At 42.9% G+C, this 17,931-nt stretch overlaps 2 protein-coding genes and 1 long non-coding RNA gene across 4 annotated transcripts in view; 2 read left to right on the top strand and 1 right to left on the bottom strand.

The window, feature by feature from the left end:
• The window catches only part of LOC112161087 (cyclic nucleotide-gated cation channel beta-3), a gene marked incomplete in the record, with an annotated part of 44,796 nt that extends 33,489 nt beyond the window's left edge, over positions 1–11,307 (top strand). Inside the window, 14 exon segments of the mRNA XM_036211386.1 lie at positions 143–367; positions 440–648; positions 732–782; positions 1,803–1,889; positions 1,965–2,029; positions 4,368–4,490; positions 5,173–5,314; positions 5,394–5,553; positions 5,884–5,981; positions 6,566–6,649; positions 6,718–6,836; positions 8,442–8,588; positions 9,047–9,245; positions 10,003–11,307. Of these exon segments, the coding sequence (XP_036067279.1) occupies positions 143–367; positions 440–648; positions 732–782; positions 1,803–1,889; positions 1,965–2,029; positions 4,368–4,490; positions 5,173–5,314; positions 5,394–5,553; positions 5,884–5,981; positions 6,566–6,649; positions 6,718–6,836; positions 8,442–8,588; positions 9,047–9,245; positions 10,003–10,224 (1,931 nt within the window).
• Positions 11,308–11,321: 14 nt separating this feature from the next.
• LOC118598628 lies at positions 11,322–14,188 on the bottom strand. Of its 2 annotated transcripts, XR_004947684.1 has the most exons (3): positions 13,470–14,188; positions 13,236–13,310; positions 11,322–13,149 (listed from the first exon to the last, which is right to left on the bottom strand). It is a non-coding gene; the product is annotated as an uncharacterized LOC118598628 (long non-coding RNA). The 2 variants fall into 2 exon arrangements; XR_004947683.1 differs by having other exon boundaries at positions 11,322–13,310.
• A 610-nt stretch (positions 14,189–14,798) lies between these two features.
• Positions 14,799–17,931, top strand: part of kifc3 (kinesin family member C3) — a 43,180-nt gene continuing 40,047 nt past the window's right edge. Inside the window, exon 1 of the mRNA XM_024296082.2 lies at positions 14,799–15,029. The gene's annotated coding sequence lies outside the window, so the exon portion shown is untranslated. The remainder of the gene's footprint in view (positions 15,030–17,931) is intronic.

Consider the following 17,931-nt stretch of genomic DNA (forward strand, 5'->3'; position numbering starts at 1 on the left):
GGGGTTCTGATTAGCTAAACACCTGACCAATGATCAGCAGGGACTTTCTTGAAAACTTGGAGCCGCTGGTTCTCAGGACCAGCATGTCTCAGCTCTGAGGCCCGTGGTGACCTGTTCCACCTGTCTTCTGTTCTGTCTGCAGCTCCAGCAAAAGCACCTCCAGCTCCTCCTCCACCTCCTCCCCCAGGAGAGGGGAAGAAGGAGGACACCCCAGCAGCAGCAGAGGAAGAGGAGGAGGAACAATTCCAGTTTGAGATTTTAGGACTTCCCATAAAACTCCCTCAACTTCCCAAACTTCCCCCGATGCCGGACTGGCTGAGAGCCATCCTGGACTTCCGCTTCCCGTCAAGCATCGACCCGTTCACCGGTGAGAACTTCTGTCCGTCTCTGACACAGAGGTCAGCGGAGCTTCTTCCTGATTGGTCTGTCTCCACCGCAGATCTGATCTACGTCCTCTGGCTCTTCTGCGTGGTGGCAGCATGGAACTGGAACGTGTGGTTGATCCCTGTCCGGTGGGCGTTTCCCTACCAGACGGCGGAGAACCTCCACCTGTGGCTGCTGGCCGACTACACCTGCGACTTCATCTACATCCTGGACATCCTGGTCTTCCAGCCCAGGCTGCAGTTCGTCCGTGGAGGAGACATCGTGGTCAGCAGACTCACAGATGAACTTCTGTCTGACTGTAGTTCTTCAGAACTTCTTCTCTGAGATGTTTCTTTGTTTACTTTCAGTGCGACAAAAAAGACATGAGAGAAAACTACATGACCACCGAGAGGTTCAAGGTGAGCACACCTTCACCATCACAGAAACTCCTTCCAGTTTCAACCTTCGAGTTCATCTTCTTCTGGAGATCCTGCTTCTTCTTGTTTTTTCTCATTTTCATGGTTTTTCAAACATGAAACTGTTTCCTGCTAAATGAAACATGAACAGAGACGCTAATGATTCAACATCTGAGCTCTTGGAAGACTTTAGCAAACTGGAAGGATCAAGAAAACGTCATCATTTAGCCAACTTTCAGCTAGAGTAAGACTACATTTCCAGAGATAATTAAGATGTGTGAAGGATAACGCTCAACAAGGTGTCCATTATCTGAAATGTCCACCTATGTTCCAAGTTTCTGTTGCTATGGTAACCAACTGGCATTTAGAGAAAAAGAGACAGAAGAAGATGGCAATAGGGGGAAGCAACATCATAAAACAACCAGGACTAAGTGATAAACTAGAATGGGCGGGGCCTGTCTACACACACACTCTATAGTTACACACACACTTGTTGCCCAACATAGTCTCTACATTTAAACTGGTCAAAATGTACTCAATTCAACTGTAACTGCAGCTCACACTTTATTTACTGCATTCACAGAAACTCTAGAACTTGTTTGTAACATGCTACACGCTACACGCTAGCCATGTTAGCAGCTTTAGCCGCGTTAGAGTATTCAATACCTGTAACTCCCATATTTGTATTGTAACTCGTGAAAACACCATGCGCCACAGCTACACGCTAGCCACATTAGCTGTGTTAGCATTTCAGCAAGACCTCCAACTCCCAACCTTGTTTGCAAAGTAAAAAAAAACTGATACTGTGACCACACCAACACCCTACCCTGACAGTAAAAAAACACAGTGTGACAGCGCTACATATTAGCAGCGTTAGCATATTTACAATAACATCCAACCTTGTCTAAAGCTGGTAAAAATCCAGAATGACATTTGACATCAATAAACACAACCAGAAGGAATCCACATCTACGTTTGTGGTCTTTGAACGGAGAGGATCTTTGCTGTCTGTGTTCTCCTCAGATGGACGTCATCAGTCTGTTCCCCATGGAGATCTTCTACGTCTTCACCGGCGTGAACTCTCTGCTGCGGTTCCCACGTCTGCTGAAGGTCAGATCCCGAGGTTTCCCAAACGGCCGCTCTGGTTCTTCAGGAAATGTCCGTCTGACGATGGTTCTCTTTCAGTACATGGTCTTCTTCGAGTTCAACGACAGAATGGAGGCAGTGATGAAGAAGGCGTACATCTACAGGTGAAGAAAGTCAAACATCTGAATGACCACAGTCAACAAGAGAAGCAGATTCACTCTTTGGTTGAAGTTAAAGCAGCAAAGGTTTGAAGGAACATCAGGAGGCAGCTGTCATGAAGTCATATTTCTGTTGGAGAAAGAAAACTTTGACGGACGGGAGTGTAGATGTGGCGTCCAAACAACCATCTTTACAATAAGAACTCAGCTATAGGGCAGAGGAATTTACTTCAGTACATCATAACTTTCAGGTTTTTGAAACCTCCTGAAACGTCACCAGCTGAGACATAAACTCAGAAGGAACCGACCACAATGTCATCATGGAAGGAGTCAATGAGATTCGGTTTGAAATCCGTCTCGGTGTCAGTCCTCCTAAGTGCATTTCCTGGAGGAGGAAACTGTTTGTGTATGTCCACGTTTAACCCTTTTATGAGCACCAACAACAAGAATCTGCATGTTTCTGTGACACCGTCCTAGCGACCACTTCCGGTCTGAATCCTAAACAGCAGAACGAGAATCTGTGATGTCATAGAGGTTGTAGAAGTTTGGAATTCAGAGAAGATCCTTTAGATCCTGCTGCACGTTGTTGAGTTCCTGGTCTCCTCTGTGGACTCTTGATGGGCTTTTTACACCTGGTAACACAAAGTGGTGTACTCCAGAGGAAATAAGAAAAAAATGGTTTATTGTAAAAAACAGAGTTAACTTTGATAATCCAGAACAAAATTTCAGTCTGAGTACATCCCGGTCTGGGACCAGGAACCGCCCCTCTGACCCACCTTTGGGGGTGGTCACTGTTTGTTTCCAGTTGGACTGAGCTCCGGTTCTCCCTGAGTTTCCTCAGTCTGAATACACTCCATACTCGGAGTGGAACAACTGGACCAAAATGGCCATCGTAGCCGGGCATTATGGGATGGAAACAGAGTAACCGAGCAACGAGACACAGCAACTCATTGAAACGTGTTTGGGTGAATGCAGATTCATTAAGACAACTTTAACGTGATATCCATTGCTGCTAACACTGTCTTCCCGTCATAAACTCTTATCAGCGTTCCTTCTTAGTCGTCGTCTCCTCAGTAACCGTCTCCATCGTACCAAAGCAGCAGTAAAAAGTATTGAACCTGATGCTGATACAGACGTTCGTGACTGATCAGAGAAATATAAACTTTGAATCCGTGAACTATCTCCACAAGGATTGCAAAGCGCAGGTCTTCCATTATTCTGTCTCTCGTTGCTTTGCCCCGCCCTCATAATCCTGGCCAATGATTGTAGAGATCTTTAGTCACATGGTTTTGTTTACAAGCTTTGATTCAGAGAAGAAATGTCTGGTTGAAGACAGTCTGAATCCAGACCAAACATAAGGTTCAGGACTCGGTCCGGACCAGATTAAGTGGACTCGGTCCGGACCAGATTAAGTGGACTCGGTCCGGACCAGATTAAGTGGACCCAGTCCGGACCAGATTAAATGGACTCGGTCCGGACCAGATTAAGTGGACCCAGTCCGGACCACATTAAGTGGACCCAGTCCGGACCAGATTAAGTGGACTCGGTCCGGACCAGCGGACTTCTGAAAACACCCTTAGTTTCATGAGGTTCAGCCCGCTGTCGTTTTTCATCAAAATACCAAAGATCCTGATTTGCTGCATCGCGTGTTTTCCGCTGTGATGGACTTTGTAGGTTTTTACACTACAGTGAGATAAAGCTATCATACCTCAACCCAAATGGTATTTTCCAATATTGATTACTGATTTATTTCACTTTGAAATGATTTTTTATTGGTATTGATCAATTTGAACAACAACTTACCTCATGCAGATCAATCTGGTTGAATAAATACATTTATCGTTACACCCCCACTAACAACTTGGTAACTTGGTTCAGACGATGGACTCCATGATGATAACCGATGGACTATGGTGGATTATTTCCAACCCATTTATTTACTCCACAGACATAATCACACTGTAAGAGCTGAAGAAAATAAAACAAACCATACTCATTCACAACCATACTGTCTCTAAGATAGTAGCATTAGCTTGCTAGGTAGCTTTATATAAAACATGAATCGCAAATAATCTCAAAATATAAATATAAACAATAATTATGCCTGTTTGCCTTCCAGCTAGATGCTAAACACAAATTATGTATCAAATCAGTATTTATGTCTTGTCATAAATCCAGCCTCACCTCACTATGAGCTTGGGTTATCTTCTTGTCCACAAGTCCTAGTCATGTGGACCTGTACGGCGGTTAATCCAGACATGAAACTATTTTCTTGAACACAAATGTTTAGCTACTCTAACTACGCTCTTCTCTCTCTCCTTTACTCATTACTGTCGATGGTCAGAGTGATCCGGACCTCCACCTACCTGCTGTACTCGCTGCACATCAACGCCTGCCTCTTCTACTGGGGCTCCGACTACGAAGGACTGGGCTCCACCAAGTGGGTCTACGATGGCAAAGGAAACGCGTAAGAACTGCTCATGAATGTGGCGTCAGAGAGGAGGAACCTCTGAGGTCTGTTCCGACATCAACCAGGACAACCTGGAGGCTAGAATCGTGAAGACCGGACTGCCCAACCTTGATCCTAAGGATCTACCGCTGGGATCAGGTGCTCAGTCAATCAGAATGAGGAGACACCTGAGTCAGGTGAATCAGCAGAAAGCAGTGAACAGATCTGGAAAAACAGGGAGTGTGGTGGATCTAGAGGACCAGGATTAGGCAGTTCTGGATCAGACCAGACTGGAAAAGTCTCTAAATAAGTCTGAGAAAGAATGGAGTGTTTTTACACACAAGAAAATGAAACCTTGATCAGAGGTTTAAACCCAGCTGGAAAGATCTTCAACAGAAACTCACCAAACATCTTTCTAATAACTTTGGTGGTTTAGTCATCAAAGATAAACCTTCTACTTTGTTTGCCTTTAGCTGTCACTCATCAGCAAAAGTACTTAGAAGATCCAAGTCCCTCAAGAAGAAGTTTGAAGTTTCTGCATAAATCCTGATTCTGTTCAGAAACCTCTGAAACCAAAGCTAAGAGGTGGAGATTAAAGTTGGGACAGTTGGACTTCAGAAGAGTTCCCGTTGATTTTGGGTTTAGCTGCATTGGCAGAACAATCCGAGGTCATTAAGAAAACCTGTTTTTGTCTTCAAAGTTACATCCGCTGTTACTACTTTGCCGTGAAGACCCTGATCACCATCGGGGGTCTGCCCGACCCCACCACCGTCTTTGAGATCTGCTTCCAGCTCATCAACTATTTCGTTGGTGTCTTTGCGTTCTCCATCATGATCGGTCAGGTCAGTCCGTGGAACCGGTCTGGACTCACACAGAACCCTGTAGCTCTGGTGAGTTTCTCAGTTGTGGTTTCTGCTGCAGATGAGGGATGTTGTGGGAGCGGCGACGGCCGGTGAGAACTACTACCGAGCCTGCATGGACAGCACCGTCAAGTACATGAACTCCTACAACATTCCCAGAGAAGTCCAGAACCGGATAAAGACCTGGTATGACTACACCTGGAAAAGCCAGGGCATGCTGGGTAAGGAACAGGCTCCTCCTCTTCTACGTTCTTCCTGTTCTTTCATTTCCTTTCTTTCATTCTTGACTTCATCTTTCCTTTCCCTCGTTTGTTCAACCCTTCTCTTCTTCTTTCTCTCAGCTCCAACCTCCTGTCTGTTTATCCGTTCATCTTAGAGGATTGTGTGATGTCACAGTGTCGTTGTCATGGCAACGTTGTCACACTCTAAACTTTCAGCTTTGGTGGATTTTCTTGATGTTTTTGGTGCTCAAACTTGGAAGAAAACCTCCAGTATAAAGGGCGGTGTTCATGAACGCCTCATGTTGAGCTCACTCTGTGTTTTATGTGCAGATGAGCAGGAGCTGCTGATCCAACTCCCGGCAAAGATGCGGCTGGACATCGCCGTAGACGTCAACTACTCCATCGTCAGCAAAGTCGCCTTGTTTCAGGTCAGAAACAGCTGATCCACCAGAAAACCACAAAGAACAAATCACCTTTGTGATTGTCTGGGTGCTTTTTAGCTGTTTACATTGTGTGTTTGTTCATTTGTGTTCATTTGTGGTTTTACCTGTTTGAGTTGTCTAATTGTTTAATGAAGTGTTTTTAATGTGTGCTCATCTGTGGGTGTTTGTTGATGTGGGTGTTTGCATGTTCTTGTTTGTCTATCCTTTTGAAGACACACATGTATTTGTGTTGACGTGTGTTTTTATGTTGACATTTGTATTTGTGTGTTGATGAGTGTGTTTTTGTGTGGAAGTTTGTGTTGGCATGTGTTTGTGTGTTTTTTATGTTAGCGCGTTTGTGTGTTCCTGTTTCTCTATCCTTCTGAGGACTCACGTGTGAGTTTTGTGTTGACACGTGTGTGTGTGTGTGTGTGTTGATGTGTGTGTTTTTGTGTTGAAATTTGTGTTTGCATGTTGACATGTGCATGTGTTCATGTGTGTTAACATGTGTGTTTGTGCGTTCTTGTTTCTCTATCCTTCTGAGGACCCACATGTGTGTTTTGGGGCTGACGTGTGTGTTCTGTTTCCAGGGCTGTGACAGGCAGATGGTGTTCGACATGCTTACGCGGCTAAAGTCCGTCGTTTACCTGCCCGGAGACTTCGTCTGTAAAAAGGTGAGTACTCACCTGCCTGGCTGTAGGAGGCGCTCCTGAGCCGCCGCCTGACCTGCTGCGTGTTTCAGGGCGAGATCGGCAGGGAGATGTACATCATCAAGCAGGGGGAGGTTCAGGTGGTGGGCGGTCCCGACCTGCAGACGGTGTTCGTCACCATCCGAGCCGGATCAGTGTTCGGGGAGATCAGGTGAGTCCATGTGAACCAATCAGAAGCCGGACCTGGAAGAGAAATGCAGAAGTGTTTCTATGGGAGACGGTCGGGTACTTGATTAAGTATTTAATAAAAATAGGAAATACTGACGTAAACATTGACTCAGTGTAGAAAAACATTTATGTTCGCTGCGTTTCCAAAATGTTTTAATGAAAAAACGTTTCGTTCAGGAATGTTTTTCTCTGATTCATTTATTTTTTTACTTTCATGCTTTTAGTTTTTTCCTTTTTTACAATTTAAATAAAAAATAAGAAAACAGACTAATAAATACAGTGAGTAGTTTTAGTTCATGTATGTGTCTAATACTTAGAAATCTTCTAAACCTTAAACATTCTGTCAGCAGAGTTTGATAGTCAAATTAATAGTCAAATTCAGTCCAATTTTCAGTCTCAAACTTTTCTTTGCATTAATTTTAGCATTTTTGCCTTTAATCACTTTTTAAATCTAAAAATGTGCTTTTACAATCTTAAACACATTTTTAAGCTCTTTTAGTGTAAGTTCTCCTCCGATTGCAGCATTTAGCGTCACCTCACATTATTTTATTTCTCACGATTTCTTTGACTAACACTTTGTAAACTTTATATTATTCTGTACATTAAAAATAATCAAATTTAAAAGACAGCATTTAGCATATTTTTTACCATGGTCCGGGTGAATACTCGATTCTGACTGGCTGCTGGTTGTGGATTTAAACGTGATAATTCACACCTAAAAGAGAAGCTCCGGTCACACAGAACAAACGTTCTGTATCACTGCACAGACGTCTTTGGAACAAATTTTTAATCTTCTTGACAAAAACAAGCATTGAGAGCAGAACTTTCTTCCTGAACTGACGCTTTATTTAACCCATCGTGACGATCAGCATTTATCTCACTTTCCTCTGCTGCTGCCGTCGAGGTCAGCTCAGCCGTTACCATGACAACGCGTCACTCCACGTTTCAAATAGTTGGTTTGAGTAAAGGTAATTTAATCTGAAAAAATAACAAGAATAAAGTACTAAAATTTGATTGAAATACATATTTTTTTGTAAGTGACCATGGAATACGCGGTATAATCCCTTTCAAATTGTGCATTATCAGAATTAAACGCACTTCTTGGAAAGGTTCAGGCTTCCACCTCATCTGATAATGCGCACTTCATTGGGCATTATCCCGTACATGTTTTTAGTGTTCTGGGCTGTTTTCTGTATTCTAAATATTATTATGTGTTATAAGTATTGTTATTGGTATTATAATTACATTTGTTCATTTACTAACATTATTGTGAAATTGAGAAACTTTTACTACAGATATTACTTTAATAAATCATCTCTTTTGATCAAACTAGTATTTTTTTGGTTCTGATAATTTTATCATATTTAAATGATTACTTAATCAAAGTGATTGATCTATTCATTTATTTAATTTCATTCATTTGTAAATATATATTGCATATATTATTTATGATATATATTGATGGTTTCAGTGCATTTATGAATGGTGTTCCTCAGGGCAGTGTCTCCTCATTTCTACCTTTTGAGGCTCCAAACTCTGTTTTTGTGTGACCTCCAATGACGGTTCTGTCTCCTCTCTGATTGGTCAGCCTGCTGGCTGGAGGCGGAGGAAACCGGCGAACCGCCAACGTGAAGGCGCATGGATTTGCCAATCTGTTCATCCTGGATAAGAAGGACCTGGCAGAGATCCTGGTTCATTACCCCGAGTCTCAGAAACTTCTGCGCAAAAAGGCCAAGTAAGACGGAGACCAGAAGCAGAACCGCTGCTGGTTCTGGGATTCCAGACCCACTTCCTTTCAGATCACCGGATCCAGTTTAGTGGGGGGGGCGAGTTCAGTGTATGCTGGTCACTATGGGTCACTGTGAGGGGGGGTCACTGTGAGGCCTTCTTTGTCTTATCTCCTTCCTCTGTGTGCCGGTGCGTCCGTCCTGGAGGATTAGGCTCTAATCAGCTCAGGCCGGTCGTTCTACTTTGTGCATGGGACGCAGGTCAGCTGGCTGCTGGGATCTTCTTCCTCAGCAGACCTGCGCTGTCATGCTGCGCTGCTGCGGGAGCTGCAGCTGCGGGAGCTGCGGCTGCAAGAGCTGCGGCTGCAAGAGCTGCGGCTGCAGCCTCGGCTCTCTGCGGCGCGTCAGGGCTGGAGCACCTGAGACCGGGTGGCTTCATCTTTCCTGACGCTGTCTGCTTTTGCAGGAAGATGCTCACCAAGGACAAGAAGCCGGAGGAGAAGAGGCCAAGCAAAGCCACGGTGGAGGTCATCCCCCCCAGGCCGGACACCCCCAAACTGTTCAAAGCCGCTCTCAAGGTGACGGAGCAGGCCGGCATAGAGGGAACCTTCGCCAAGCTGAAGAAAGCCTACAAACCGTCTGAGAGCGCCGCTGAGGACCCAGAGGTACGGCGCCACCGTGGGGGAGGGGTGGATGAATCTGAGACATAAAGACATAAAGCTTAAGAAAAAACTAAATGACCTTTTGTTTTGACACTTTATTTGTTCTTTGAAATATTTTGAATTCTTTTAAATCCAGACATGTAGTTCAAACTACAGATGGTTCTGGACCGGTCCATTCAGAAAATACTGGAGTTTTTCTGTTGAGGGTTCTGCTCTAAATATTTCTGACCGTTTTTGTTCTTCCTGGTTTGGAACTCAGTTTGGAGAAATCACACCCCCTAATGGCCCTATATGTATGTGTGTCGGGGGGGTCCATGATGGAACGTCCCAGGAAAGGCTTTAGCTGCTCAGTGGCCATGTGGTAGAGCGTCCACACCGACACTGGAAGGTCGTGAGTTCATATCCAGGCAGAGTCGGACCAAAGGGGGGTTAAATGATGACTCAGTGTGGCCGTGTCACCCCCCCCCCCCCCCAGGGGAGGGGTCACATGCAGAGAACTAATTTCCATCACCTGGTTGTGAGACAGCAAATGAACCTTACCTGTTTAATGCTTTACCTGCTGCATGGAGTTACTGTGATGCTTCTGCAGAACTGCTTTGAGTTCTCAGACGTCGTTTTTCTCCTGAATGTTACTCCAGAATTTTGTCTTTGAGTTTTAGATTTCCCTCAGAATCAAACGGATTAAGAAGATGAACTTTGGCAGCTGAATGAGTTGAAGGTCCAGATGTTGCGTCACTTTCTTCCTGTTTTCGCTCTTTAGGCCCGTACCACTGTCTCCCCGCTGCCGCCCCCGTCTCCGATGCATCGACGCTCTCCAATTCCTCGGAGCTTCCCGCGAGAGGACGGAGACGAATCGGTGGCAGAGACAGCCGACAGCTCCGTCATTATCAGGATGACGCCTCGACAGGAAGGGGAGGAGCTTCTCACCGTGGAGGTGGCTCCACAGGAGAGGGAGGAAGAGGAGGAGAAAACAGAGAAGTGAACACTTGAACATAAAAAACCTCAAGAAGCAACGAGGGAGGATGAAGGATTCCTTCCTTCTGTGACGGTTGTGATCAGGTTCCTTTGTTGAAATGGTTAGCGTGCAGAAGGTTTTAACGCTTCGTTCTTTTTAAGACAACCCGATGGTGTCACACGAAGGCCTGCAGGCTGACTTAGCATGCTAATGCTAGTTTTGTGCTTCTTCTCCATTTCAGTTATCTGAAATGAGCATGCTAACGCTAATGTTAGCTTGATGTTAGATCAAAAACAGTTCTTATTGAGATGATGCTCATTAGCATTTGGGATGGGGACCATCTGGATGTAATCTGGTGCTGAAGTGGTACTTTTGGAATGGAAACACTAACGCTAATTTCGTATCCTCCATCTATTTTGGCTCAAACAAAAGAGGCTTTATGCTAATCCCTATGACAAAAGAGTTTGATAGAACCACATGTTGACATTAACATGTTAGTTCAGAAGTTTAATTCAAAGACAAATACGCACAAACGCTAATGACTGTGTGTCCATGCAGCTTCTTTTATATACGCTTGAAAGCATGTAGCAACAACATGCTAATTCTTCCTCCATCTTCAGCTAAACAACATTAATAAACGTACATTTAGTCCTTTAGCAGACACTTTTATCTAAAATAGTTAAATATCAACAAGAAAACAATAAACACCAGGATTTCAACCCTTAACCACTTACCCTGCTAATGCTAATCTCTGACACTAAAACAGTAAAAAAAATGTATTTTTGTGGGCAAAATTATTATTTATTATTTGGTAACTTTCCTGTTACTTAGAAGAATCAGGGTCATCCTGGATGATTATTGGATTTAAGTTATAGCAATTATATCATTATAGCTTTTTCATTAGAATGTACATAAACTGAAAAACTTTTTATTTTCAGCCACAGCTGCTTTGACACAAGTTTTGGGGTTAAACTACACACAGCTTAGTTGTGTCCTACAAAACTTAGTAAGTATAATTCTGTATAATTCTATTCTGAATAATGTACACAAAAATGAAAACTAAAGCAACAAATTTTCTTTGGGACAACAGTAAAAACGGTTTGTTCATTATTTGATGGTTCAACTTTTTTTCTTCTTTTTTTTTAAATCAACATAATCATTAAATGCAGTGAAAGGTGTCGTGAGATTTACAGGAATAAGTTTGGGAATTCAAAGCTTCTGCAATGTGACAAAGTGAACAGTAGAGGGAGCTATTACGCTGCTGCTGTGAGCTAATGGCATCAGTGTGAGACAGATCCAGGTCTGAAGGTCCATTTAGTCATAAATCCAGGAGTTAGAGGCTGGATCAGAGAGAACATAAGGTCAGGATCAGTGTGTGTGTGTGTGTGTGTGCACGTTTTCATATACAGGTATTGTGGGAACTAGTCCTTACAGATGGAGCCGCGCTGCGGGGACGGTCGCATTTTTAAACTTTCTTTTTGCTGCTGAGTTTGCTTATAGGAAAAGTGTGAAGTCGGACAAAGCAAATGTGTGTTTGTGTGTGGACGGGTGAGATTCTACAGGAAACACTCATTGTGTTGACCGGATTTCCCAAAGAAAGTTGAAAAATGGCGGCAAAAAGTGTGTCAGGAAGCTGCTGATCTGATGAAGAACCAGCAGCTGTAGTTTGTAGAGCAGATTTGCTTTTGACCTCTGAGTCCAAATGACGAGGAAACCCATTTGAAAGTTCAGTAGCTCAAACTGAGTCTGAAAATAAACTGTATGTACTGAAGAAAAGAGTCTCTAGGACTAAACTTTGGGGGCGGGGCTAAAGGTACAGAGATATTTCAGTCTCAGAGTTTTTCACTTTTTTATGAACTTGTGTTTTTGTAAAATCACTGCTAATAGTTGGAAAAGAGAAAACTTTTCTGTCCAACATTTGATCCGTGAACTCTAACCTGTAAAGCCCACCAATCAATGACTTGACAGAAAATTCAAGTTTTTTAATGATATTTAAATATAAATCATGATACAATGTGTGACTTGGCAAAAAAATATTGCTCAGGAAAAAAACGACCTTATTTAGCTGTCGTCTCACTTTGATCCACACATTGTTAACATTGTGGAACCATCTTATGAGTAATTATTAACACGTTTTGCATTTTTTCAATACAGCAAGTTGTCATTTAGAAAACTGATCAACAATAGATGAGCTAATCTCAGCCTAAATTGTTGAAAATTAGCAAACATTTTCCCGCCAAAAGTGTTTTTTAGATGTCATGGGGGCAGCCATTTTGAAACGAGCACTTCGACTGCCCCTAGTGGAGTGACGATGAACTGCACGGCAGAGACCCTGGACCAAGTCATCTAAATGGGTTTTTAATAAAGTTTTGATAATGCTGATGAGACAGGGGTCTCGTGTAATATGATACAAATGGTTGTACAGGGTTAAAAGTTGAGCCAAACTCTGTGAGGAAGAATTCTAATCTCAATCCAGATTTGGTTGGATGAGACCAGAAGTTCTGCAGCTCTGATTGTTTCCACACCAGGATGGTCTCATGGGATCAGTTCAAGTGTCTGGAGAACATTCCTCGAGGTCACACCTTCATCAGGTTTGTTTGCTTTCACATGCGACACAGACTGAAGCGGTTCGAACTGCTCAGAAAAGTCCTGCAGTTCCAATGCTTCCCACTTGGGGTCGCTGTTGCTGCACCGAGATGTAGAAAAAACAGAATAAACAAGAAAAATTGTTTTTTTTTTTTGTTTTTTGCTAAACTCTGTTAATCCAGGTTTATCCTGGTAAACATTTTCAAACTTTGCTGTGGTTTATTTTTTGCTACATAAAAAGGCGGGGCTTAAGTCATTTATTCCCTTTAATCGATCATCCTGAGGAGAACCGACGAGAATCAAAGACCAGCTCTTCTGATCCGAACCAGAGTCCAGGTGAGCTGTCACATGAATGTACTGGATTACCTGAGGAAACAAACCTGGATGTCAATCAAACATTGGGGGGGGGGGTCACTATGAATGGAGAACAGGAGCGAGGACGGGTCACATACGCCCCTAAACGCAGCATGAAGGAGCTTTGGAAAGGCAGAGGAAGAATCCAGTCTTGTAAAATCTGATCCGAGATCCTGTTTAAGAATCCAGGATTCACGTTTACCAACTTTATGTTAAACTTTCAAAATAAAACTGCTCAGCAACAGCCGCGTTTGTCTGTTGGATCTGATTTTCTGCTAAAACTGTAGCTCTGAGAAATGTAGAGAAATACAAACAGAGATTGCGGCTCAGACCTGTCAAGGTCACAGCGGAGAAGCTCCTCCCATCTGAAGACACATCTGCTTTGGAGCTTCAAGCGGCGCTCCTGCAGGATCTCCAGGTCTGCTTCTGTTTTTCAGGGGAACTTTGTGAGCAGAACCTCAAGAAAAACTTTCAACAAACTTGATATGAAGAATTCCTGATTTGGCTTTTCTGAGCTGTGGAGCAGATGTTCTGGTCGGACCTACTTTGGTTCTGAAAGTCAGCTGAGTGTGGTAAAGTGAGGAAAACGATGTTTTTACAAGAACGTGAGTACAAACCAACAGAAGTCAAACTTCTGACTGATTACAGACGGACTCGTGTGACAGGTGATGCTGTGCAACAAGCTGCTGTCACAGAACTCCAGAGACCCGGTTCTTCTTCTTCATCCTCATTCATGGGATCAAATGAGGAACGGTTCAAACAGAGAAACACAGAAGGACAAAGATGTAGAAATTACTAAAGTCAACTGAAGGTTAAATACAGTTTTACTGTGTACAACAAAAACATCCACCCAGTCCTCAGAGTCCTGATATCTGGACTGAAGATCAGAACATCTGAGAGGATTGATCCACTCAGATTCAGGATAACAGTGACGTCCAATTTATCCTCTGAGAGATCCATCCATCCATCATCCATCATTGATCATCCATCCATCCATCCATATTCCATCATTGATCATCCATCATCCATCATTGATCATCCATCATCCATCCATCCATCCATCCATCCATCCATCCATCCATCATCCATCCATCATCCATCATCCATCATCCATCCATCCATCCATCATCCATCATCCATCATCCATCCATCCATGGAGATGAAAACATAAAAACTTGTAAATTTAAAAGAAGTTCTTTCACCTGAACTTTAAAATCTTTCAAAGTAAATGTATGAATTAACAAATATTCAATGATTAAATGTAAAATCAAAGATAAGAATACACCAATGCTGCTGATTACCTGGATCAGGTGTTCAATCAGCGAGAAGTTCCCTTAAAGTGCAGAGAGAACGTAAAGCGGTCTGGGTGGATCTCCACCTGTAGACCGTGTCAGAGGAAGTTAGAACATGTTTGTGGTCATGTGCTCTGGAACATACATGTGTGGTTCCTACAGACCGTCAGAAGTCTGGGGTTTTAAATAAAGATGAATTAAAACTTTATTGAACCCAGTCAGTGACAGTCTGATCCACAGACTGTTTTTGTTGATCTTTTAACAGGACCGGAAGCGCCTGTCACTGATGGGAGTCACGCTCACAGCATTCGTGGGATTGTTTTGGAACGTGGGCTGTCACGTGACCTCCAGCTGCGAACGGCCCCCTCTATAAAAGTCCGTCTTTCTGCTCATGCGCGTTCGGCTCTCATAGTTTCCGCCCCTCTGACGGTCCGTGAAGGCAGCACCGTTAGTCTTGACTCGCCGCGGCGCACAGCCGCACGAACCCGCAAACTGTGCGGCGCGCGGCCCGACCTGGAGCCCGCGCGCGGACGGCCCCGGCGCGGACCGCGGGAGCGGGAAGGCGGAGCGGCGGAGGGCAGTCGGAGCGGGGACCCGCCGGTAAGAAAGTTGCTCGCTCCTCCGGAGACGCTCGGCTCGTTTCGTGCGTGTTCGGCTCTGTCCGGACGGTGAGCCGGCTCGCGCTCGCGCCTCTTTTCACGCGGCTCCAGCAGCTTCCACCGCTCAAAGCTCTTCTCCCCCTCAGCGCTTTTCCCGCGGGACAAAAGGGCCGCGGCCTCACCTGGTGGCGGGTCCACGCGCTCGTTTCTATGGTTACACGGCGGCAGCTTCACAGAACTCTAGAATCTCTGAGAGGAAGTGACGTCAAATTGGACTGATTCCCTCTCCTGTGTTAAAGTTAAAACTTTGTTTTCTTCGTTTAACAGCAAATATTCTTTATTTTCAAATCCCATAAAGTTAAATATCTTCGTGTTTGTGCGACAGAACAGACCAAAAGATGATGAACTCCACTGAAACACTGAACCTTCGTAGGTTTTAAGACGGATTTTTAAGATTTAATATTAGAAATGTCTTTATTTTATCCTTAAATAAACTGTTCAGCCTGAAAAGAAATCAGTTTCATCCATGAACAAACGACAGACTCGCAGCTTTCATGTTTCATGTTGGACTCAAGTTTTTACGTTAAAGTCAAAGTTTTCCCCTAAAGAACTTCTCAGAATGAAGAACAGAAGCTTTTTCAGATAAAGATGTTTTGTTTTCACGTTTTATTACATAGTTTAAATATTTGATCAAACTTATGTTTGTTTTTCATTCATCATCATCTGTTGTTCTAATGGGATTTCTGTTTTTCAGCTTTTATAACTTTTGTTTTGTTTCTCATTGTTGAGTTGTGAGGATTACTCTGTGCTTTGCTACGGTGGCCCTGAAGTGCAAATTAAATCAACGGATTATTCAATGCAAACATATTTTTAAGATCATAATTATCATTTCAAAACAAATAATAAAAACAAAAACATTATATTTTAGAAAACAAAATAACATTTTGGAGAACAAAAAATAATTTCCAGAAAACAAAAAGAAATGTTAGAAAAACGAAACACTACAGGAAACCAGAGAAGGGAGGTATTATGGGATGTCACTGATGACAGAGATCATCCAGTCAGTGACATCCCATAATACTTTGCTTTTCTGGTTTTATTGTTTCATTTTTCTAACATTTCAATTTGTTTTCCAAAATGTTTTTTTTTCAGTTTTTGGGTTTAGTTTCTAAAATGTGATTCTGTTTTTTAACATCTGTTTAGTTTTCTTTATTGTTTGATCTTTAAAAAGTTTTTACGTTGAGTGATTTGTTGATGTGATTTGATCTTCAGGGCCACCGTAGAGACACTTCACCTTCAAAGAGAACTCTAATGCATTTAAAACAATGCTGTGTGTTGTAGCCCCGCCCCCATCAGTACTGGTATCTAATTGAAGCGTCTTTGGTTGAAGTGAACCTTCTGCTGCCGCGCGGCAGTAGACGGGTCTCCAGCTGCAGCAGATGGTGAACACATGATGATGAAGGTAATTGTGTGGTGCTGGCGGCGTGCTGCAGGGCGTGTCGCAGACGGACCGCTGCAGCTCAGTCTAAAAATACCCAGCAGCCACGTTACAGAGAGCTCGCCACGCGTCCGTCCGGCGCTGGTTTCCTCCTCCGTGAAGCTGCAGAATTCTCACCTTTTGCTGCTTCAGACACGACCTTCATGACCTTCATGACCTTCAGGCTCCTGTAGACTGGAGGGAAACGTTCCACTTCTCTGCAGCTGTTTTCAAGAAAAGATTATTTTCAGTTTTTAAGATGTTTCAATTTCAGAACAAATCTTTAAAAAAAAAGTTTGGACTTAAACTTTTTCCCAACTGAAGGTTTTTTCTTTTTCTGCCACATTTGAGTCCAGAAACTATGAAGTTCATTTCATTAAACTGAAATTTCAACTGAAAATTTACAGATTGAAGCTGAAATGGTTTTAAAAGTCATGAAGTTCAGATTTTCTTTTGCTGTTACAGATATGAAAGTTTGGGTTAAAAACATTACAACGTTCATCTTCTAAAGAACATTTCAGGGATCATTTAGATCAAACATCTTCAGATTTTTAGACTTTTTTAAAGGAATGTTTTAGAAAAACTATTAGAATTCTAAATACACGATTAAACTTTTGAGATCTTCTTTTGTTTTCACAAAATTCCAGTTTATGAAGAACTGAATTCTTGATTTTAGCATTTTTATCAGTAACTATTTTATTTTTATCACTTTATTTGACAAAAATAATTTAAAAAGTCATTTTCATCAAACTAAAAAGAAACATGGAAACAGTTAAAGTATCGTATACTTCTTGATTACTTTATTTCACTGATTTTCCAGGTTTGCTCATTTCAGTGTTTTTTGGAGGCATTCAGGTTGTTTCTCGTTATTATAGCTTTAAATTCAGTTTTGGGTTTTTTTCTGAGGTTAAAATATAAATACTTGTCTTTGTTATTCTTTATTGAATTAAATTCATAAACAGCGGGTCAAAAAAGTATTCAGTCAGCCACCAATAGTGCATGTTCTCCCTCATACAAAGATGAGAGGCCTGTCATTTTCATCATAAGTGTGGGCTGTTTTCCACAAAGAGACCAGGACGACTGATCCGTGTAAAGGACAGAAGGAATGGAACCATGCATGGTCAGATTCTGAGTGAAAACCTCCGTCCATCAGCACTGAAGATGAAACGTAGCTGAGTCTGTCACCATGACAACCAGCCCAAACACTGCCGGGTAACCAAGGAGTTCCTTCAGAAGAAGCATTTCAAGGTCCTGGAGCCAGTCTCCAGATCTCAACCCCGAAACATCACTGCTCTAGAGGAGATCTGATGGAGGAATGGACCAAAACATCACTGCTCCAGAGGAGATCTACAGGAGGAATGGACCAAAACATCACTGCTCTAAAGGAGATCTGATGGAGGAATGGACCAAAACATTTCTGCTCTAG

The sequence above is a fragment of the Oryzias melastigma genome, linkage group LG3, assembly GCF_002922805.2.
Source record: "Oryzias melastigma strain HK-1 linkage group LG3, ASM292280v2, whole genome shotgun sequence".
Lineage (NCBI taxonomy): Eukaryota > Metazoa > Chordata > Actinopteri > Beloniformes > Adrianichthyidae > Oryzias > Oryzias melastigma.